This window comes from Rattus norvegicus, chromosome 1 (assembly GCF_021556685.1).
Source record: "Rattus norvegicus strain SHRSP/BbbUtx chromosome 1, alternate assembly SHRSP_T2T, whole genome shotgun sequence".
NCBI lineage: Eukaryota > Metazoa > Chordata > Mammalia > Rodentia > Muridae > Rattus > Rattus norvegicus.
This window is the reverse complement of record NC_141534.1, coordinates 228,783,869-228,807,656: the sequence shown is the minus strand read 5'-3', so window position 1 is coordinate 228,807,656 and position 23,788 is coordinate 228,783,869. Positions and strand designations below refer to the sequence as shown.

The window sequence follows — 23,788 nt, the reverse complement described above, 5'->3', positions numbered from 1 at the left end:
AAAAGTTAGTTACTTCTCCACAGTATGGTGCCTCATTTCTTTTAAGTCATAATGAGATAAAATAAAGTCTACCGCTATCATTTTGTTCTAAAAGCAACTTATAACGCAGTGAGTACTGTTGACTATAAAATACTTCAAATTTCTCATATTTACTAGGGCAAATGTTACTGAATATAAAAACTCCAATCTCACAGAACCGAAGCATCCAGTAACAAATATACCACTCACATACATAAAAACACACAGGCACAGAGCGACTATGAAAATGAATCACAGGGTGAAATGCTGTAGCTAAATGATTATACATCTTACAGGAAGTGGTTAAAAGTGGTTATATTTACCATCTCTCTTTTGGAAAATTTTTGATAATCTCTTTAATGATTGGCTTATAGCAGGCATCCCTTTCTGCTTTTCCGGTTCCACTCCAGTCTCTTACAAACTGTTTGAGTGTAGATTTTAACTTATCCATGTCAAATGTAGATGCTGGCATAATCTTTCCATTGGCCTGTTTCAAAGGAGGGAAAAAGAATTATTTTCTTAGAGTCAATTTTGAATATGGTTAAGTGAGCATACTAAGATATAGGTGGGTCAATGACAATTATTAGCCTCTCACCTAAGTATGGGTTCAAGTACAGCTTGAGAGCCTACATAAAGAAAGCTTGGTGTTCTCACTTCTGCCCTCAATAGAGGAAGATTCCTTAAAGTGAAGCTGTCCTTACTGGGGCGAGGACCAGCACCGACCTACTGTGGAGACAGAACACCCCACCCTCTGAGAGAGGTTAAGAAAATTCTTCCAGTTCATTGATGGGTAGGTAGCATGAATGGCCCACATGGGACTAGTCAAAAATCCATCTACCATGTGGATACATAGAGCTTTCAGTTTCTACTATTACTAGTCACTTGAGATTTAGGTGAAAAACAAAAATTTTTAAAGTAAAAGATGAATATTAACAAATATAAGTTACTGAAAAAGAAACTGGGGAAGAAATTAACTAATATAGCTAGTGAAGTCTTTTAAGAATTTAATTCCCCTATATAATAGTATATACAAAACCCCATGTGAGATTATCAACTGTTATCTAGGTACAAAAACAAAAGCAAAAGCAAAACAGTGATCTCCCAGCTTCATAGGACAACATCCATCCTCTCAGTAGAGTGGATGACCTGAGCAAGAGCTGGACACGAGGACCGTTAGCCTAAAATTAAGAGAGAACCGATTTCACATACATCTTCTCCATATTCTTTATTTTCAAACATATGTATGCAATCATTCACAATGGTCAGCAGTATTTCCTGATTATGGTCAACGCATTTCCGGATCTTGTCCAAGTGAAGAGGAAACTGAGGAAGCAGTTTCTGCTGATTATCTGGAAGTGATCGAAACTGTCTTTCTGTTCTGTTCACTCGTTCGTGCATACTGGTGCTAAAACAGAAAAGGTGTTTTATTTTAATTGGCAAAAAGAATTCTCTCTCCAGAAGCCAACCTCATTTTAAAACTGTCAGCTTACATAACTGTTACTGCCTAGTTATGCTGGACACCACCCGTATTGCTACCCTTGACTTTTGAAAGAAGTCTGGTTATGCCTGGACGATGGCTCAGTTACATCATCGAGTAGTAACATGCTACTGTAAAAGTTAAAACAGCCTAGATTTAGTCCCCAGAATCAAAACAGTAAAAACATAGAATACAGAGTATGTTTTGAAACTAAAAAGCAGCCAAGTTGAATTTTGAAAAATATAAATTATATACGACAAAAGTATTAAGCAAATTAAAATTCTATAGGGTTTCAAATATACTATTTACGATTTGCATGCCAAAGGTTTTCTATGTTGAATGGTTATTTTGAAGATTGCTTATTTATGAAGCAAAAAGAAGAGCTTCATTTTAAAAAGCCAAATGTCATTTTATATAGACCAAATTGGCAAAAACCTATAGATCCAACTAGGTCAAATGTTGGTGAATTGTGGGAAAATTAGAACATTTTGACACTAATGGTGAATCCAGAAATGAATACAAACGCTTTGCAAAGTAACTGAATCCTTAATAAATCTTAATGTTTATCTGCTCTGTGATCTAGAAATGATACCCCTACACATATTCAAGAAACACAAGCTGCCTTCACCACAGCACTGTCAAATAACAAACATTCCCCACAAACAACAGAAAGCCCATTATCAGTGATCGTGATGAAGAAATTATACTGGGGAATACAGAGAAATAAACAAAGCACTGCTATGACTCTAAAAGATAAAAACCAAGAACATAAATACTTGTTAAAAAAACAGCACAATAAAGAACACATGATATACAACTTCATTTTATATAGCATTAAACAACACATTGTTTAAGAACCAAGTCAGTGTTTGAGGAAAGGGATATCCTTTCTGAAAAGGAATGAGACTCGTGTGTGTGTGTGTGTGTGTGTGTGTGTGTACGTGTGTGTACATATGTATGTAAGCGAGAATGTGAGCATGTGAGCATGTGTGTACATACTTGACATGTATGTCAGTATGTGTATATGCAGGCATGTGCAGACAGACTATGGAAACTGGGGGTGGCTTACAGGAATTCCCTGCAGCGTTCTTTATGTTCTCTATACACAAATAAAGCAAATACTTCTTTAAAATGAAAATGCAAATACTTTCTGTGAAGAGTAATGAAGCACAGAAGCTCGTGCTATACATACATGTCACAGTCCTGTTTCTAAAAGCATGTGTGGCACTGTGGGAGGGAGGCCCCAGGATGATGTTAAGAGGCCACCGAGGCAGGGGTTTTACTGACACTCCCTTTTTACATTGGAGATAGTAGAACCGTTCTCGAGTCAGAAATACTACAACCTAGCTTGTTACTTACTACTATGTGATCACTCCTACACCCCAAAGTGTCTTGATAAAACAAAGTAAAAATAATGATCATGGAAATATCATTTTCTGAAATTTAATAAATGCCTAGCAGGTACATAACAGAGACTGGCTGGAACAAATCTCCACAAAACCCACCAGGTAGGCACCATACTCCTTCGTCCATGCCATCAACCTTCACTAGATACGGAACACTTAGTAAACACAGTTGGTACTTGTTATGATTTAGATATGAAGTTCTTTCTCTTAAAAAGAAAATAAAAATAAAAAATCCAGGTACTAAAGGCTTGTTTCCTAGCTGGTGGTACTTTCTACAGAGGCTCTAGAAACTCTAGGAGGTGGCGGGAGGGGATAGGTCATGGGGCACGTGGGGATAGGGTGAGGAATAGATGAAGACACACACTTCTGGGCATCCCGGCCAGAGCCTTATTCTCTTTCAGCTTGCTGGTTGCCAGGAGATCAGCTGCTCTGCTCAGGCATCTTTCCTCCCAGCAGACTAAAACCTTTGAAACTATGAGTCAAAATATATTTGCCCTCCCATGAGTTATTTACATTGGGGTTTATCACAGTGACAAAGTCTGACTAATATAGCATTCAAAATTTAGCAGGCGTACCTACTTCTTACATATTAACACACTGACAGTGAAAATACAAACAAATGTAGAAAAGTAAGAGTACTCAGGGGACGGGCCATAACAATCCCCCTTCTATAAGGAACTACTTTTAACCTTTTATATATTACCCATCTTGTAGCTGTTTAAGACAAACTGATTCATGACTGAATGTACCAATTCTGGTTATATGTATTCATGGGACATAAAGTTATAGTTTATATATATAAAGAGGGACGATCAAAGCAAGTTAGTTAACCCATCACTTCACATACTTATCAGTGTCTTCAGTCAAACACTGGATCCTCTGACCGACATGTACCCACAGGGTTTCACCCCTCCACTCCCATCCGTTGGTTAACTACCATTCTGCTCTCATGACTGTTTAGATTCCAGACATAACACAGGAGGCCTTTCTGTGCCTGAGTTGCTTTTATGTAACAGCTACTCATGTGGTACACATAATAGCATACCTCTTGGAGATGGTTAGCAATATACACCAGGTCACACCTATGTCCTGCTGAGGTGGAATCTGACTTTTAGCTAAGATTTAAGATATACCAGTCTGAGAAAGATTTATAATTCCTTATCCTTATCAGAAGAATTTTTGTCAGATTGGATAAATGCTCTAAAAATAATGAATAAAATGATCATTAACATTCTACTTTATGCAACCAAAATTTACTAAGATATTTCCTAACTACAGGACATTAAGTAGTGGAGTTTTTTGCATTCACAGTCTGTATTTGCTATGGTTTGAAAGTGGCCACAAAAATGCACATTAAAATTTAATCCTTATTGTGAGGTATAAAGTAGACAGAAGGGTTGGGGATTTAGCTCAGTGGTAGAGCGCTTGCCTAGCAAGCGCAAGGCCCTGGGTTCGGTCCCCAGCTCCGAAAAAGGAAAAAAAAAACAAAAACGCAAATAAAGTAGATAGAAATGTAAGACCAGCAATGGTATTTGAAGGTAGGACTTTTGTGAAATAATTAAAGTTAAATGGTACCTGAAAGGCAGCACCCTGACCTGTTGGGATTGTGGCTTTAGAAAAAACCGGAAGGAGGCCCAAGTCCTCTACCATGTGGTGTCATATACTGCCTCTAACTCCATGGACTTTCACCTAAGGTCTCCCAATCTCCCCCTGCCCTACTAGTAATCCTTCTGGGTACAACTTCATTCTTTATCATTTTCAAATCTCCACCTTTCAACAAGAACAAAAAAGTAAGCTAGGCATGCCTTTCCTCTTGTTTAAAGAGAGCAGGTACCATCCTGGCAGTGGGAGTTGAGCAGGTTAACCTGTACTTACTGATAAAACTGATAGGTTGGTAGCTGGAGGGAAGGAAGCACATTCCTTAACCAGCAATGACCTAGTGGTCTTCAAAGCGCCAGAAACAAGACACACTGGGAAATTCTGGAAGGGTTTGGGCAGAGTGTGGTACAGTACATGCTTACGTGCAAACTCTAAAACCACACACACAAAGTTAGAGAAGAAAACAAACTAACAAAAGACTGGGGAAGGGTGTGTGTGTGCATTTCACCAGAGCTGAAAGCATAGTTTCTTACAATTGGAGATAACTGTACTATCACAGCAACTAACATACGCTACAGTCTACTAGCTGTTCCATCATTTGTAGCCTCCCTGTAGAGCAGCCATCCAAACCCCTTCGTTTATATTATGCTGATGTGTATGGAGATGAACAGCTGTAAAGACTTCACTGGCCAAGAACTTTATTCTTGGCTAACGAAAGGAACTTGGATATGGTACCCTGCTTTTAAAGAATGTCTTTGGTACTCTCAGGAGCCTAAAGATATTTCTTTCCATGACCTTTAATCCAAGTTTTTTGTTCTCTGTAACATTTAGTGGTAAAAGTAAGCCCTCTAAAAGGTGCTAGGAGTCCAGAACAGGACTGTCAGATTTTCATCTGATGATGAAAAGATTTCTGTTCACACACTCCAATACGGCACTCCAATATAGCAACAGGTGGGGAGCACTTGAAATGTGCTAGGAGACTGCACAGCTCAATTCTAATTTATGTTTAAACCTATCCAAACGTGACTACTGACTGCAGTACAGACACTTCAAAGTCAGACTATCAAAAATGCTGGAAAGCCACATAATGCTTGCCATGTATGCTACACTACTCTTCCAGAGGTTTGGAGTGTTTCTCACAGGTAAAGAGAAGTTTTAATGAAAAGTCCCCCAATCTCACATTCAACTGGTAGAGAGAGATAAAGCCCTGGGAACCATGTCACAACTAGAAAATACACACTGCAGCCTTTTCTATACTGTGGCACTCAACACTAGGGCAAAGGTCCTCTCCCTAGGCCCACCCAACATCTAATAATAAACACGGATCCTTGGGCTCCACTATATTAAAACTGAATATAATTACATATGTTTAACTGAGCCTACTATATGCCAAAGTGTTTCCCAGAATGCTGTTTCAATAGCAAAATGTGGCACTATCAGAAAATACCCTCTACCTCTGAGTTCAATTAGGAAATTATTTCCTCTAAGTCTTTGATCCGAGGAACACTCTTTGAGTCTAGAACTAGAAAATTTGAGGCCTTGGGTTCCTCGCACCTGCCATACCTGCCACTCTGTAACCATCAGATCCTAAATAATTCAATTCAAAATAGTAACAAAGTAATATAACCACTAGCCAAAACTGAATAGGGCTGTATGGAAGTGTCCTTTTTTGCTACTATGTTTTATTTGTTAAAAATAGAGTTTCAACCGTATTACCAAACGCAGTGCCATAAAAGTAAGGTTTGTCCCTGCCCTTGATGGGGGTCAGACCTGGGCAAAAGAGTTACATATATAAAACAACTGTAATACAAATAGCATCAGGGTACCCTCTAGGTTGGTTCTGATCTGCACAAGGGGTCATGTCCGGCTCTCCGGTTCTAACTACAGATTCAGAACATAATGGAATGTATCACTTACGGAAATAAATGTACTATTCTTGCCTAAAACCCCAGGTGCATGAAGACCCTATCAGATCTGCACTTAGGCATTCTGATTAGGCTATCTGAACACCTATCTAGACAAATGTTGAAGTTAGGAAGCTGTATTACGAATGGAGAGCACATTGACGGGGGTCCTACAACCATGCCTGACCCACGAAAGGAATTCCATACTTACTCGCAGACTACAAGAACATAAAGCCGGCTCCCGTGCCTGCTCTCTTTCCCTTACCAAGCTGCTCATTTTGGAATTCCGTGATCACTTCTACCCTCCACCATCTGGTCAGAACCACTCAGCAGCACCGTTCAGTTCTCTACAAAAGTGCACGCTCGTTCCGGCGGCTTCGGGTGAGGTGGGAAGCAGTCCCTTAGGACCGCGCGCAGGTGACCGTGGGCTCCGCGAACCAGCCACGAGGCGGGCCCGGAGACTGCGGCGGGCGGAGGGCGCGCCTTACCCGTAGTAGCGGAACGCGTTAATGACCTTCCAGAAGTGCTCGCGCTCCAGCCGCTCCTCGTCCTCGGCGGTGCCGCGCACTGGGGGCCCGGCAGGGGCGGCCGAGCCCAAACGCCCGGCGGAGAACTGCACCTCCACCTCCTCGCTGTGCCCGCTGTCCTGGGCCGGCTGAGACGCGGGCGGAGCGCGCCGTCGTCGCTGCATCGCCGCCGCGGCCCACGGCGTGACCCGCCTGCGCTTCACCGCTCCCGGGTGCGTGGTGGCGGACGGCCGGGCCTCCTCTAGACGGCGCCCGCCGCGGCCAAGGCCCCCGCTCGCGGCACGCCCCGCCCCCGCCGCCCTCAGGCCTCCATTCGCGCTGCGCTCCGCCAGGGTTTCGGGACCCGCGCACGCGCCGACAACGAGGCTAAAGTCGCAGCGGCCCGCGCTCATTCGCTGCCCCGCTTCCGCTACGACGCGCTGACGAACGAATACGCTTAGAGGGCGGGGCTTAGGACCAGCTGGAGGAGGAGTTCCTTACTGGGGGCGGGGCCAAGAAATTGACTGGCCAGTTGGAGTAGGGCGGGCTCTGAGGCTAGAAGGGAAGGACCAGAGAAAGTAAAAGTGGGTTTCTATGAGTTGATTTTGAATGTTTTAACTCTAGAAACGCAAAAAGGGAAGGTCTTATGTTGACCTTTTAAACTCGTTTTCTAAGTGGATTCCCTTTAAGCACCCATGAAGGCACAATTAGAGTGCTCCAGGGAAGAGGGGTGGGGTGACCAATGGAAAAGTCCAAGTTGCCAAAATTAGGAAAGAATCTTTCCATCAGCAGAGAGACGAAGCAGAATCAGTGTTTCCAATCAAATCTTCAGAAAACTGAGACGCAAGCACTGAAGGTTTGTGAGCTGGTCGGGTCATCTTGCTAATTCTCTCCACAATGACGTCATTGACCTTGTTCATGGGGTCATGGCAATGAGAACAGTTGCTGGCAGCATCTTCTTCGCCTGTGATGAGCTACTCGAGGTAAAAATGTAACAGAGCCCCCAGATCGTAGAAGGTCCCGAGACCTTAGCGCAACTGACTCTGTGATGGAATACTATTAAGGCTGTAAAACTCAGCACATAGACAACATCATGTGGATCCATCAAAGTTCATAGCTCTGGGGAAGTCCCTAAATGTACTAACCGTGCTTTTTAGCTTCTGGAGTTCTGCTTCTGACTAATTGTTCTTGCTAACTTTAGTGTGTCAACCCAGAGCAAAGTTTTTGTATATAAAGGTCATCCTCACTAGCTACACTGGAATCCAGAACACCCAATGTAGTCAATGGCCAGCTAATCGAGCTTTCTATTGGCTTAAGCCATGTCTGAGCACTCTTCTCTGGTGGACACCCCACAACAGAAGAATAGGCAATAGGCATTAGCATGAACTTCATCACTGACTGGGTTCCAGATCTACAAACACTGCTCTAAGCCCTTGCTTCTTTCCAGTGCCTGTCTCCCCAAATAAGGTGAATAAGGTCTCCTCAACAAATGACCCTGTTGCTTGGTAGATTGTCATTAAAGTGGATAGCATGTCCCAGGTATCTGCTCAATGTGGATACAGATGCACTCATAAATCTGAGACTTGTAACACTCTGTGGCAACAGAGGAATTAGGGGATGTATTTATGTATTTCCATATTCTCTCTCTCTCTCTCTCTCTCTCTCTCTCTCTCTGTGTGTGTGTGTGTGTGTGTGTGTGTGTGTGTGTGTGTGTGTGTGTGACAAGAGTCTTACAATATGGTCCTGGCTAGCCTAAAACTCAGAGATCCCGCTGGATGGTAATGGCTTTCACTTTTAATCTCAGCATTCTCGGGAGGCAAAGGCAGGCAGATTTCTGTACATCCAAGGCCAGCATAGTCAACAGAGCTAGTTCCAGTCAAGACTACACAAAGAAATCCTATCTTGAAAAACCAAACAAAAACCAAACGAAAACAAACAAAAGGTCTCAGAGATCCACCTGCTTCTGTCTCCTAAGCGCTGGGATTAAAGACTTGTATACCACACCTTTCCTTCAGTGTATTTCTTAAAGCTCACAAACCCAACATGGCTCAAACATCTAATGAAGAAAGCAAAGGAATACAAATATAATTTCTTTATCCTTGTTCCTAACCACCTATACTTCATATCCAGACACAATCCACTCTACTTTTCTGTTCTTATAGTTTTTTTTTTATCGAATTCCCATTTTTCTTAAAGACAGATGTTTGGAAATTCATGTAAATCCTTCTTATTTTAGCTATTACCAGTTCTGCTTACATACACATACAAATACCATAACATGCATAAGCCAGAATGGCATAGTTGACACAGTTCAGAATCCCATGTATAATGACATTCACTCACGAAGTTTTTAACATCCCTGGGAATATAGTAAACATGTTGAAATTTCTTATGGAAAGAACTGCTACACTCTGTTAATGCAGCATTTAAGGATCAGCTATGTTAAGGTGTTCAAGTGTGAACACAGCAGTTATTTGCACACAAGGAAACCTATGGTTAGCATGGGGCCATAACAGTAAGTCCCAAGCACTGTCCTACCCACCCCAGATGCACACCTACATTCGTCAGTCCTCCTACGGACTCTGCCTGTGCTTAGATTAGATTATAATGTAATCTAACACCAATTAAATGTTTTCAAATGGTTTCCCCCTATTCTATTGCCTCAATTCTTTATTTCCTTTAACAAGTAAAGAAACAGATTCAGATGAATGAGTTTTCCTGCCCTGGACACAGGAACCACATTCTTCTATTCCTTTTCTTTCTGCCTCTTTCATGAACGTGTTGATTGTCTCCTGTTCTTGACTCTTCTGAGGACCACTGGGAGTTCCTCAATGTTGCCATTTCATAATTCTACAACTTGTTTGGAAGGTTTTTTCACTTGAGTTATTTGTAGACTGGACATGATATCTTTCTTACAGTGTCACTGGGATAAATGAGTGAGATCCAGTAGGACAGGCTCAGCCTGTGATCCCAGTAAATGTGTTTTCTTGTCTCTTTCCAGAGCCTTTTAGAATACACTTTTTAAAACTTACTTTAAAAATATTTTCCTCAAGACTTCCTCGACCTAACCTTTTTGCAATGTTTCCCTCAGGAGAATCTTCCCAAAATACGAAACCATGGGGCTGAGGGGTATGGAATGTTGTCATCAGGAGGACATGCCCAGGAATAGCTACAAAGCACAGTCCTAGGCTTTCCAGTTAGTCTACAGAGCTGCTAAGTAAGCATTTAAGGGGTTGATGATGAGAACGTGAAGTGACAGTCCTCCTGCTCTGGGAGGGTGCAGAGAGGTGGGAAGTGCGATTTCCAAACCCTGCGTCTACTGAGACAGAAAACTCTAATCGCTTGGTTGCATGAAGCCGATTCATTATGTACAGATGGGCATCGAGGGTCAGTGGAAGCCTGGAATTCATGATGAGCAGGTCCTGCCAATGCTCAGGGTGGCTGTCCAGGGCGGCTGCAGTCCCATCTGTGCATGTGTCATCTACATCACCGCTGAGGACCATGGAAAGCGGACCACCCTCGGTTTTATGTCCTGGGGCCACACACTGGGCTAAACTACTGAACATCATCTTGTTTGATAGGGAGCAGGAACAGAAAGACCAGGCTTACTTCAGAATGTGAGTTCCCAGCAGTTCCATTATTCGTAAAAACCAAAAGTGAATGCTGGAGAGATGGCTCTGTGGGTAAGAACATTTTCAGCTCTTGCTGCAGACCTGAGTTCAGTTCCCAGAACCCACATGGTGGCTTACAACTGTCGGTAACTGCAGTTACCCTGGGGATCCAATGCCCTCTTCTGGCAAAGATACACATAAAATGTTTTTTTTTTTTCTGAAAGGAATACAAGTAAGACTGGGGTGGGATCTAGGTCTGTCTAAGGCCATATGGAGAAGTGTTCAGCAATGACTCTAGCAGTTTCTTACAAAACCAAACACACTTACCATACAGCCTAGTATTCACATGCATAGACAGGTGTTCATCTACTCATAGGTATCTATGTATGCACACACAAAAACATGCAAGGTCAACAAGCTATATGTATTTAAACCTGTACATAACAAATCTAAAGCCAGGGACCAAAGAGAAGCCACATGTTCTCCAGCCGGGTAAAAACAAACATCTCAGGTAAAGCTCAAAGAGACTGTTCTGAATTGTTTTCTTTCAAGACAATTAGCATACTACACCCTGGGTGTTATTCTGGGTTGAAATCTTCTCTGAGAGACAACCTACCCTGTTGTTGGTGGTGGTGATGCTGTTGGCGGTGTTCCTTGTTTTCACTTCTGCTTCACTCAGAATTTCAGGGTGTGTGGAATGGGGTCAGATTCTTTGCCAGAATGTAGCACGAATGGCCTTTAGCTCAATGCCCCATAGGATTGCTGTTCCTCTCTGAACCCTGAGGAGCCGGGTATGGTTGTGCGTACTGCCCTGCTTTTCAGGAGGCTGAGAACAGATGGTGAATCCAAGGCCCCCTGAAAACTGAAACAAAGTAGTGTCTTGAGAAAACATAATAAAAACAGAAAAACATCAACAACAAAGACCTGCTTTTGAATGTTAAAGAGGCACAGTTAGAAAACATTAGGAGTTGCCATCACCGCCCCCGTACCCCCCTCTCCGGTTCTGAGTGCAGAACCCATTAAAGGGACTACAGCGGCCATAGGCAGCTCACGCGTGCCTTACTATAGAAGGCTGAGCGTTTTGACTTGCAGCTAGCTGTTTTTGCAAATAGTTCTTCATTCTAGTTGTGGGCTCTAGGCTGAGGATGTCATAATTCCGTCTTAAAATAAGAAGAATATACTGTGGGACTGGGTTAGGTCCCTAGGAAATGATCATATGGAGGAAAGAGGGTCTTTATAGTCTTACAAGAAACTAGTATCCAGACTCCATCTGGGTACTCATGACCTGTGGTCTCAAAACAAAGAAACAAAGAAAAGCAAGTATGCCTGATCTTACCAATTGGGATTATAGGATATGGACAAGGAGAAACAGAAAGAAGGCGGGGAGGTATGCACTATACAGGGAGGGTAGCACTGGGCGGAGTCATTCTCATCTCATTTACTTTCTGAGGCTACCGTATCAGAGGGACAGATTCTTCTTCATAATAGGAAACTGGAGAGCCAACATTCCCATCTGAAAACCAGGATTCCTGCCGCTGAAGGAGGCACAGATGGAAATTATTAAGCCATTTGTGTGACAGCAGTAAACCAGCTGTCTTCCTATGGGTTGGAACGTATCACTGTTTTCCCAGCTGAGCAACAGAGAAAGTTTTCTGAGCAAACCTTACCTCAGAGCTTTAAGCTACTGATCTGATGTGTGTATTGGGGGCTGACGGGAGTATTGTAAACCCACATCTCATCTCACAGCAGCTGCCAGGCATTAATTCTGTTTCTTTCTCCTCCCTTCTCTCCCTTTGCCTTGACACTAAGTGAATACCCATGATAAGCATCTGAAGCAATTGTATGTGTTTTCTCCTTCCTCCCTCCCTTTCTCCCTTCCTCCCTTCCTTCCTTCCTCCCTTCCTTCCTCTCTTCCTCCCTTCCTTCCTCCCTTCCTTTCTTTTTTGGAAATTGTTATTATTGTTGTTTTGTTTCTTTTTTTCTTCTTCTTTGAGACAGGCATTCTGTGTAGTCCTTGTTGTCCTGGAACTCACTCTGTGTATCAGGTAAGACTCACAGAAATTGCCTGGCTCTGCTTCCCAAGTGCTGAGATTAAAGGCATGTGCCACAATTGCCTGGCTTTCTTCTGCTTTTTTCCCATTCACACTTTGAAATCATTCCAGACTTGAAAACAGTAAGTAGCACTGGATTTTCCTGACTTTCACCCACTCCCTCCTTTCATTTGTGGCTCTGGGTTATTCTGGCTTATGGCTCCAGTTCATCACAGCAGCAGGAGCAGGAGGCAGACAGACTGTCTGAGCGACCAGGAAGCAGAGAGTGAATAGGAAGTGAGGCCTGGTTATAAAACGTAAAGGCCCGCCTCCAGTGATCTACTTCCTCTAGCAGGACTCCACCTGCGGTTCCTTCCAAAACGGCACCACCATGGGGGAGGGGGAGCAAAATTCTTACTCACAGGAGCTTACAGAAAACATTTCACATTCAAATCACAACATTTTGCCCCCAGGCCCTAACAATTCTTGACTGATTATCTCATGATGCAAAATGAATTAACCTAATTTCCAACGTCCCCACAATTTTTAACAGCCCCAACATAATTTCAAAGTCTAAAGTCTCTTCTGAAACTCAAATTTTTCTTAACTGTGGTCCCCTATAAAAATCAAGAAACACATTACATACTTCCAACATGCAATGGTGGTTTTCATCCAGTACCCTCTAATTCTAACACACAGTGCATCACCATGACATGGAGATCCAAACGAGAAACTCATACAATAGAACCCACCTAAGCCACAGAGCTTATATCCAGTCAAGCTATCTTCCCATTATAGCCCACCATTCCAGAGTCCAACCCAGGTCTGCCATCGTATAGAGTTGTCCCGTCTCTTTAGTATGCTCCAGTTAGGACACTCTTGGGTCCTCTGTTTCTTTCATAGATGATACTCTGGAAAAGGACTAGTTTATTTCGTGGAATGCCTATACTTTGGGCTTATCCGAGATCTTCTCATATTAGACTAAAGGTATCATTTTCAGCAACTGCACTGCAGAAGGAACAGCCTTCCTAGTGAGTACAGGAGGCATCTCAGCAAGCCAGAAGCACAGCACACTTAGAACATATTAATGAAAACCTTGCAGTTAGGGCTGACCTGGCAGAAGACTGTCCATGGGAATATTTATCAAGAGGCTGTTGGTATTGATTAGGCAAGAGATGAGATCAGCGATGGTCCCCTGGACAACGGCTGGAGGACAGGGATAAAAGCTGGCATATGATGAGACTTCGAAGGTAAAAATAAAAGGATCCATGGAAGCTTCTGTGTGTGAAAAGACAGGAACTGAGGATTACTCAGAAACTGGAATATTAGGAGCATTGATTCCATTAGCAGTCAAGATCTTCAGAATACAATTAAAAACCAGTAATAGTTTGCTATAGTGTTACAGTTACAAAAGGCTGCTTGACTGTTTGGGAAGCAGACAAGAGCAGGGTTGCGGGGGTGGGGTGGGGTGGGGGAGGTGTTGCTCTGCCTTCTGCACACTTATTTCCTAGTTTCAGTTTGGGGCATTCACTATCTTTAAGCCATGTGTATGGGCTGAAGAGGATCAGACAGAAGCCAAGCATGACACTACCATCTTTGTTTCCTCAGCACAAAAAGGGATTTTCACAAACACTTGAAAAATACTGCTGGATGCTTCTTCAAAGGATTAGCATGCCCGAGTCAGCAGTTAGGGTGATGGGCAGTAGAGCATGATAGGAGTAGTTGTAACTTGTTCCATGGCCAATGAGACATCCTTACCAAGCAACGAGGACAATAAAGCCAGGATGGAAACCTAACAGCAAGGTAATGAAAACTAATCTTTCTTGGCTGACTTTCTTAGAGAGATAGAAGGGAAACACAGTTTTCCTAATGTGGGAAAAGTCTGCCTTGGTGTCTATCCCTGAAAGCTGGTGTCCTGACCCTCGTAATGAATTGTGGAAAGATTATTAGCTGATTTGAACCCAGTGGTGTATAATTACATGGTAAATATCTACCATCCCATCTGAAGTAGAAGTGTACAACTGACTCCACACCATTACCACCAGTAGGGTTTTGTAAACTGGATTGATGTCCAAGACCCATCCCACATGATTTTAATATTACTCAGATGCTCTTCAAAATTTCTTTGGCTGGGGGAGGCAGAAATTCAAAGCAGCTTTAGCCAGCAAACTGGCGTCGGTTTTGTTATTATTTTGCTGCATGCTCAAAGCTTAGCAACCAAAGCACAGTTATCTTTAGAGTTGGGGTGGGACCAGGAGTGGCTAAGTTGTTGATTCTTCTTCAGGACCCCTTACATTAAAGCCAAGACACCATCTTGGCTTCAGATGATGCTTGAAGGCTCGGGTAGGTTTGGACATCATCTAAGCTTCTGGTGAAGGCTTGACTAGGTTTGGAGGGCCCACAGTCAAGATGGCATGCAGTCCTCTAGGTGATGGATTGGCGCTGGCTCTCGACACACAGATGGTCCTGCTACTTTGCCACACAGCCCATCATGCAGGATAGATTGAACGATCTTCTTCAGAATGAGCAGTCTAAGAGTACAAGGCAGTGGCAGCATGTGAGAGTAGCATGACTGACTTTAAGCTTCCCTTGAGTAGTAGGAGGGATAGCACTCACAGGTCGGATACTCCCTTGCAAAGACTGAGGATTAGCCTCACAATACTATCTCATCCTAGAGAAAATATACTATTCACCACACCCACTCAGTTGTTACAGAATGAAAAATGATTAAAATGTATATCAAGGGAAACTTGGAAGGGGAAAGAATTCCAATGTAATAAACCCTAAGGGATCTTAGTGACTCACCTCTAGCCACAATGACAGGTTTAGATCTGTCTAATAAAGGTTTAATAGCTTTAGCATTTGCCTGGCCTCTTAAGACCTTCCCAGATGATTTTGTAACATGTTATTTGATCTCGGGAACAGTTTTAGGTCTGTAGGATGGAGTCAAGAGGCTTGGGATTGAAAGATGGATCTAATAATAGCGCGCACTCCCCAGGTGCGGGGCGTCTGAGGATACTTCATATCTACTCGGAATCAATTGCGTCAGGCACAACAGAAGAGTCTCAATTTTCTGTGAAATTCAGTTTCCTTAGGCTCGGAGAGATAAACAGCACAAGTGTGCTCCAGCTCCAAGGTTAAGTGTGAACACAGACAGGTTTTCTTCCTCGGTTCTATGCAATTTCTACTCGCCTCTCTGCACTTCATTGAGAAAGGTACTTTTCAGATAGTACACGTCATCACGATTGATGGCTCCAGCAGTTAGTTACTCTTCTAACTTCCAAGTCCCTCTGAATATGGAGTGAATCGTGCTTGTCAACTGCACCAAATAAACACTACTTCTTCATGGGATTTGTGACTTACCATGTGCAGTAACAATAATCAGAGATAATCCTTTTCTTAGGGTTTTATTGCTGCACAAACATCCTGACCAAGAAGCAAGTTGGGGAGAAAAGGATTTTTTCAGCTTACACTTCCACATTGCTGTTCATCACCAAAGGAAGTCAGGACTGGAACTCATCAAGCAGGTCAGGAAGCAGGAGCTCATGCAGAGGCCATGGAGGGATGTTATTTACTGCCTGCTTCTCCCGGTTTGCTCAGCCTGCTTTCTTATAGAACCCAGGACACCAGCCCAGAGATGGCACCACCCACAATGGGCTGGGCCCTCCCCCAACCTTGATCACTAATTGAGAAAATGTCTTACAGCTGGATCTCTTGGAGGCATTTCCTCAAGGGACACACAAAACCAGCCAGTGCAATTGTATATAAATGTTAAATTTCCTTTCAGGCAGCTCCTGTGATATTACAATGATGAGCACAGAATATAAATCGAAGGCAGGGACTGGAGAGATGGCTCAGTGGTTAAGAGTACTGGCTGCTTCTCCAGAGGTCCTGAGTTCAAATCCCAGCAACTACATGGTGGCTCACTACCATCTGTAATGGGATCTGATGCCCTCTTCTGGTCTGAGGACAGCTACAGTGTGCTCACATACATAAATTTAATAAGTAAATCTTCAACAAAAAAAGACTGTACAAGCTAAAAAAAAAAAACTGAAAGTATATCTAGGAGCTCTTAGATTTTAACTATGAAGCTTTTAATACTGTACAAAATGGGCAGCTAAGGATGGTGCTGGTATAATTGAAAGGTAGGCTTTTGAAGCTGCATTTCTTAGTCACTGTTCTATTGCTGGGAAGGGACACCATGACCAAGGCAACTCCAAGGAAAGAAAGCATTTAAGTGGGAGCCTTGTTTACAGTTTCAGAGGCTTAGCCCATTATCATCATGGCAGAGAGCACAGCAGGATGCATGGCTTTGGAGGTCCTCAGGCAGAGAGAGGGAGGGAGGGGGGAGAGTGAGAAAGAGAGAGAGAGGGACAGACAAAGACAGAGAGAGACAGACTAGGCCTGGCATAGGCTTTTGAAACCTCAAAGGACAGGCCTGGCCTCATAAGACAATGGGTAGGAGTATCACTACTTAATCAGGTGAGGGTGGGGGTGGTTCACACCCTTAATCTCTGCCCTTTGGAGGCAGAGGCAGACAGATATCTGAGTTCCAGGCCAGCCTGGTCCTAGTTCCAGGACAGCCAGGACTACACAGAGAAACCCTGTCTCAAGAAAAAAAAAAGTGTCACTACTTGAACCATAAAAGCTGGGTTCCCGGGTTGGGGATTTAGCTCAGTGGTAGAGTGCTTGCCTAGGAAGCGCAAGGCCCTGGGTTCGGTCCCCAGCTCCAAAAAAAAGGAAAACAAAAAACAACAACAAAAAAAAAAAATAAATAAAAGCTGGGTTCCCAATCTATCTCCTATGAGTGCTGGAAACATGACTTTGGGTCTTTATCATACCATCCACAGTCATAATTATATATGTTTACTTAAACATTAAATAATGTATGTTACGTTTCCTACAGTTAAAAATATGACTTATAGAATGGAAAGTAAGCAGGTCCCAAAGATTCATTTATGATATTCATAAGCTGATAAGATTGTAAGGCTGCCTCAAAGAGAATTGGAGACAGCGTTTGTGATGTCAGAAAGAAGAGTACTGGAATAACATCACTTTGATAGAAATCTGGTCCTGTACAGAGCAATGAACTGAAGCTTACAGGGTTATTGTCTCTACCAGAAAATGATTTGTTCGTCTCTGACGCCCAAATTTATTTTGCTTCATTAACAGCTGTTTTCAAGTGGGGAATGATTTTGTTCCTCAGGGGACACTGACAATGGGAAACATGTTAGTTGTTACAATTCGGGGTGCACTAGAAGACAGGGATGATTGTAGGCACTCTTAGAACACCACCCATAGAAGACCTCTATAGCCTCAAATGCCAGCGGGACCAAGGGGAGAAAACCTGGTGATGTTTGCACAGGTTAACAGACACACTTACAAGATTTAAACTGTTCTACTCAGGAGAGAATTCCCAGTCAACCAGTGCCAAGAGAGAATTGGATAACCTTTGGCTGAGTCAGCTAAGCCTGAAGGAGCAGGAAAAAAAAACCTGCCTTTCCTGTTTCCAGGCTTCAGAGTCTGTTTCTCCCCTCCCACTCTTCCTTTTGTGGTGTTTTTGAGGTAGGCAGGGTATCACAGCATTGTCTGGGCATGCCTGGGTCTGGCAGTTCTCCTGTATCAGTCTTCTGGATGTCGGGACTACCGGCATTGCTACCAGTTAAACCGGAATTTTGTTTTCCTGTTTTTATATTTTATTTATTTAATTCTGTTGTTGAATTTTTCTACTTGAGAGTTTGATCCCAGGCTGACCTCAAACTTAGTTTGTAGGTGCGGCTGGCGTTGAAGCCCTGATCCTCCTGACCCACCCCAATGTGTGTATGCCATCACACTAGCCAGTATGTTTTCCTACTAGCATTTGACACTGCATCTAGATATGGTTAAATGCTCACGATCGAGCATTGTAAGATTTCGGTTTCTATGTAGTTGTCTGTATGCTTGTGTGGTAAACTAAACTCTCAGCAGACTTTGGATCTTTAATGAATGTTGTGACAGCATCACTGTCGGAAATGGTCTTCCTGGCAGATGATTGCTCACGGTCACTTTCAAGTGTTAAGAAAATTCATGTAGTCTTCAAACGAATGGATGGTGGCTTGTGTTTTAAAAGGCAAGACTTATTTTAAAAGTAACCTGAAAAACTAGACTCAAGAAACCCGGTCTCTCTCTCTTCCCAAAGAGGCTGTATTGTCAGATGGAGATGTAGGAAGGAAATCCACTGGGTATCTGATGTGGAAATTATGAAAGTGCAAAATGCCAGGATTGCAGTTTATGGCTCATTGACTGATTGGTTGGTTTATTGATACATAGGCCTAGGAACTCTGTAAACCAGGCAAGTTCTCTGTCAGTGATCTTCATCTCAGCTTTGACGGGGACACTTCTCATTGGCTAACACATGTTTTTTTTCCTTATGAGTAAATCGTATAGTATAGCAGGACTATCTAGGACACCTAAAAATATAAATAATGGCACTGTCTTAGGGTTTTATTACTGTGAACAGGCACCATGACTAAGGCAACTCCTATAAAGTCAACATTTAATTGGGGCAGGCTTACAGGTTCAGAGGTTCAGTCCATTATCATCGACGTGGGAGCATGGCAGCATCCAGGCAGGCATGGTGCAGGAGGAGCTGAGAGTTCTACATCTTCCTCTGAAGGCTGGCTTCCAGGCAGCTCAGATGAGGGTCTTAGAGCCCACACCCATAGTGACACACCCACTCCAACAGGGCCACCCCATCTAATAGTGCCACTCCCTGGGCTGAGCATATACAAACCATCACAGACACAGAGGTTTATTAATATTTTAAAGCTTAGGCCTTTTGCTAGACAGTCTCCCAACTACTGTAACCCATCTAATCCTGGCACTACTTCTACCAATGGCCAGGTCTACCTCTTGGCTCCACACCAGTCCTTCTGTTCACCTCTGTGACTGCTCCATGAATCTCCTGCATCTCAGTTCTCCACCCTGAGTCCCTGTCTCTGACGGGGAGGTTCCCCTTCCACATCCACTTCCTGCCCAGCTACTGTCCGTCTTTATTACAGCCAATCAGAGACAATTCTAGACTGTCTTAGGCAAGTGAGGAAGGTACACATGTTTACAAACTATGAGACCAATGATGGGCCATAGAAATAACCACACCAAGATCTGGCTACTCTTTAACTCTCTGCCAGTGTAGAGTCCACAATTGAATAACCAGAGACACACCTTTGCCTAACACAACGCACCCTAACAGTGTATGCATATCTCAGAAATAAGAAATGGCAAATTAAAAAAAAAAACACAGGAAAAAAAGATGCACAGTTCCTCAAACCCATCTTCTATAACCAGTTGAACAGCGTGACCAATAGTTGGATTAGTCCGAAACCAATTGGCAGGGGGGCCAAATAATGAAGCCTGGAAACTAACATGAGATGAATTGAATGTATTACTTGAATGAAGTCAGTAATTACTTTTAAATCTAATAATTATATTTATATAAGTATAATGGCATATACAGTGCATGAATGCATGAAATATTTGGAATATATGTATATGTTTAAAGGAGGTAAAATGTAAACAATATGATATACACATATCTTCCTAAATAGGAGTAGATATTTGTTATATAAATAAATAGCAAAGGATTGGGGCTGGTAAAAAGCACAAAGAACTACACAGAAGACACAGGAGACACTGCTGCATCCTGTAGAGCTAAGAAGGCACCCAGGGAATCTTTCCTGCCTTCCTTCCTCTGCACCGGGGTTGGCCAGGTGGTGGAGATGGCTCTGGCACGGCTCACTGAATGACAGGTCATGGTGGTGCATTTGCTGGAGCTTCATTCTCTAGAATGTTGAGGAAATCCACCCTCTAGAGGTATCTACCACAGCTGCTGACCTCTGGAGGCTGCCACCTGGAGGCTGCACAGTGGACTGTGCCTGGAAACTTGGTAAGATCCAGTGGGTTGGAAGCCCAAGAACCTCTGAGAGAACTGTAGGAGCGGCACCTCATTCTGACCAGGCCCTGTCACATGACCACACTCACTACCTAGGAATGTAGATCAGAACATAGTTCTCCATGCTAATGAGATATCTAGAAGCCCCGAGGGTTTAGCCAATAAGCCTCCCTTCTTGGACATTCCTCCCTGCAAAAGGTATTTAATCTCTGGTCCACCCTGAGGAGGTGGTATGCACCCATTTCCCACAATGAACAATCAATTAACAGTTTGGAATCAAGGAATATGTCTTTCTTTCATCAAGAACTGCCCTGGGAAGCATGGAGGAAACCTTGTCTACAGAGCTGCTGTCTAAGTCTCCTGCAGAAGACCCCTCTGTGCTCCTGGACTTGCCACCGCTGAGCTAAGCTGGAGTTCCCAATTCTCCTGTCCTTTCTCCGCTCCTCTGAGACTTCCAGGGGAATCTGGATGTCCAGGAGTTTGGGCGCTGGCCTTCTGCAGCCCCAACTCTGTTCCCCCAACTCTTCCCAATTCTGTGACCCTGCAGCATCTAGATGTCCAGGAGTTTGGGAGCCCCTGGTCCAGGGCTCCTCATCATAGGTCTGTGGACCCCTGACCCTCCATTCTTGACCCTCCATTCCTGACCTTCCATTCCTGACACTCTTCTGTGTGGTTTCCAGCAGTAACTGGACGAGGAGAGCCAGGGAACCCCAGCTTCAGTCTTCCACATCTTAGGCTTCATTTTCCCACCCCCTGAGCTTCTCTTAAGCCCAGCACCTGACAGAGGCACAGGGTAGATGTAGTCTAGTGTCTGTGAGTTTCCTCTGTCTAGTGGAGTTCCCACACCCCAGTGTTGGGATGAAACTGGGAGCCACAGCTGTCCTGTATCTAAGATGTTTGCCCTGAACTTAGGATCTGGACAAGGGGGTGGGGCAATGGGAGGATACATCTGCTGCAGAATCCTGGCCAGCAAAACCCTAGGCACACGAAACAAAACTCTCTCCTCCTGCCGTTTCTCCAGCAGCTACTACTGATGATTGCTGGTTTTTAGTGTTCACACATGGTCAGTGTGAGCTCTTCTGTGTGTGCAGCTGCTTGCTGTCTGTTGATGACAAAACAGTAACTGAAAGGGTCCCCCCTGGGATAAGGATGTCACCATCACCTAGCAATGTGTTACATCAGTGGTATGGACCTACTGCAATCTACAGAATCAGAAGTTCAAGGTGGGGACTGGTAGTCTATATTTAGCAAATCTTCTGAACGATTCTCAGATACACTACAGGGTAGGGGCAAGTCAAGTTTCAGAAGGGTGTGTGTGTGTGACAGGGGGTGGAGAGGAGAGAGAGAGAGAGAGAGAGAGAGAGAGAGAGAGAGAGAGAGAGAGAGAGAGAGAGAGATATTTCGAGCACTGTTTAGCATCTGGATCTTTAAGTACTAACATACCAGATGCATTTAGTTCAGTGCCATCCAGTTTCTGATGTTGTCTAGGACACGCTCTTCAGACTAGACTCTCTGATCTACTATTTACTAAATTTCTGTATGTACAGAGAAGTGATGAGCAACGTTCATTCACTCTGTAACTACAGTTCCCTCCCTTCACACCGCTGAGCGCACACTGAAGGATCCACTTGTGCCACAAACCCAAGGTCAGCACAGTCAGCATCATGGAGCTCCCAGGAACTCCTCACGGAGCCTTGCCCTATGGCTAACCTCATGAGATGGCTTGCTTCCCTGACTGGGCTCCAAAACTCCAGAACAGAACGCTTCATTTTCCCCTGACACAGCTTTTGCTTTCCCAGGCCCTTGCTTTGTTCCTTTCCAGGGAGGGAGAGGTGGTTTGTTTTAGCTCTTTCTCTGTGGTTCTTTGCTCTAAAATGGAAAGTCCATGTGTCTGTGCTGGGGCACTGTGGGGTAGTAGCTTGGCCCTGCTTCTGCTACTAGCTAGATAGGTGGCATAGGTGACCTCATGTCCTGTGGTTTCACTGGCCATACTGAGAAGCAGAATGGGGGCAGATGGTAATATCATAGCATGATTCTAAGTGATGGACAAGCTTACCCTTCAAAGGGAAGCTGGTGCCTACAAAGGTGAAGCTTTAATCTTATCTGCTGGCAAAAAATTGTGCATCTTAATGCAGTCATTATGCAACCTTTACTGCAGTAGTCTTGTCTTTTTGTGTGTGTGTGTGTGTGTATGTGTGTGTGTGTGTGTGTGTGAGATATGTACATGTGTTTGTGTGCATGCATGGGAATACATGCTTGGATGCAAAGGCCAGAGTTTGACATTGGGCATCTGCCTTTATTGCTTTCCACCTTACTTTTTGAGACAGTGTTTCTCACTAAACCCAGAGCTTACCAATTCAGTTAGTGTGTCAGACCAGCAAGCCCCAGGGATCCTCTTATCTCTGCCTTCCAAGTCCTTGCACCAGGATGTTTTTATTCAAGTACTAAGAACCCTAACTTTCACGCATGTATAACAAGTACTTCTGGTTGGGAACCTTAGCTTTTAAAAGCCAGCTACTTCTCCAGCCCCAGTCTTGTCTTTTCAATCTGCCATGTTTAATACTAAGTACAAGTCTTCAGCCAGCACATCCTAAAGGGATTGAGAATGTGCACATTTTAGCAGACTTGCTCCTTGTCAATATGGAGGGGGCAAACACTTGCTCCCTGTATGTTTCTGCATTCAGTATGATCATTGACTGATGAAGGAAACTGTGATCTGAAATAGCGCATACAGAAACAAAGCACTGGGACTTTTTTATCTTTAATTTCTGACTTTTTTTTTTTTACTGGTAAATAGTAAGCAAAAGACCTTAGTTTTCTCAAACTTAATACAATGTTTCCATTTCTAGCTTTTGCTGTTCAGGGCCTTACTACACTCCCTCACAAGGCAACCCTTCTCTCCTCATTTCTTCAAATGATGAAACAGAGCAAGAAGTCAAGTACAAAGATTCTCTATCAAGCAGTGACGATGTAGAGGGAACATCTCAGAAATGCTTAAAAGGAAGTCTGAACAACTGTATACATAAAACGTACAACCTGTCTACATAAAAATACTTATTACAGGTGGGCACGGTGGTGCATACTTCTAATCCCCATACTCAGGAGGCAAGTGGATATCTGTGAGTTCAAGGCCAGCTTGGTCTACATAGTAATTGCCAAGTCACCTAAGGCTACATAGTGAGAGGCTGTGTTTCCAAAAAAAAATCTATATTATATTTTCATCCCAAAAGCAACAAAATCCACTATGATAATAACTCAAATGACAGCCGCTCGATTTTGACAGAATCTTGACGAGGGAGGGGAGCAG

General features: G+C 43.5%; 1 protein-coding gene across 3 annotated transcripts in view; it reads right to left on the bottom strand.

Annotated features, from left to right (window-relative positions):
• Nucleotides 1–7,269, bottom strand: part of Carnmt1 (carnosine N-methyltransferase 1) — a 29,568-nt gene extending 22,299 nt beyond the window's left edge. Inside the window, exons 1-3 of one of the 3 annotated variants that reach the window (XM_087549801.1) lie at nucleotides 6,616–7,269; nucleotides 1,228–1,423; nucleotides 342–505 (exon numbers count right to left, since the gene is read on the bottom strand). In XM_087549801.1, the coding sequence (XP_087405927.1) occupies nucleotides 342–505; nucleotides 1,228–1,416 (353 nt within the window). In that variant the 5' untranslated portion in view covers nucleotides 1,417–1,423; nucleotides 6,616–7,269. The remainder of the gene's footprint in view (nucleotides 1–341; nucleotides 506–1,227; nucleotides 1,424–6,615) is intronic. The other 2 variants (XM_087549811.1, NM_001024974.1) reach the window with 2 other exon arrangements.
• Between the last annotated feature and the right edge of the window lie 16,519 nt (nucleotides 7,270–23,788).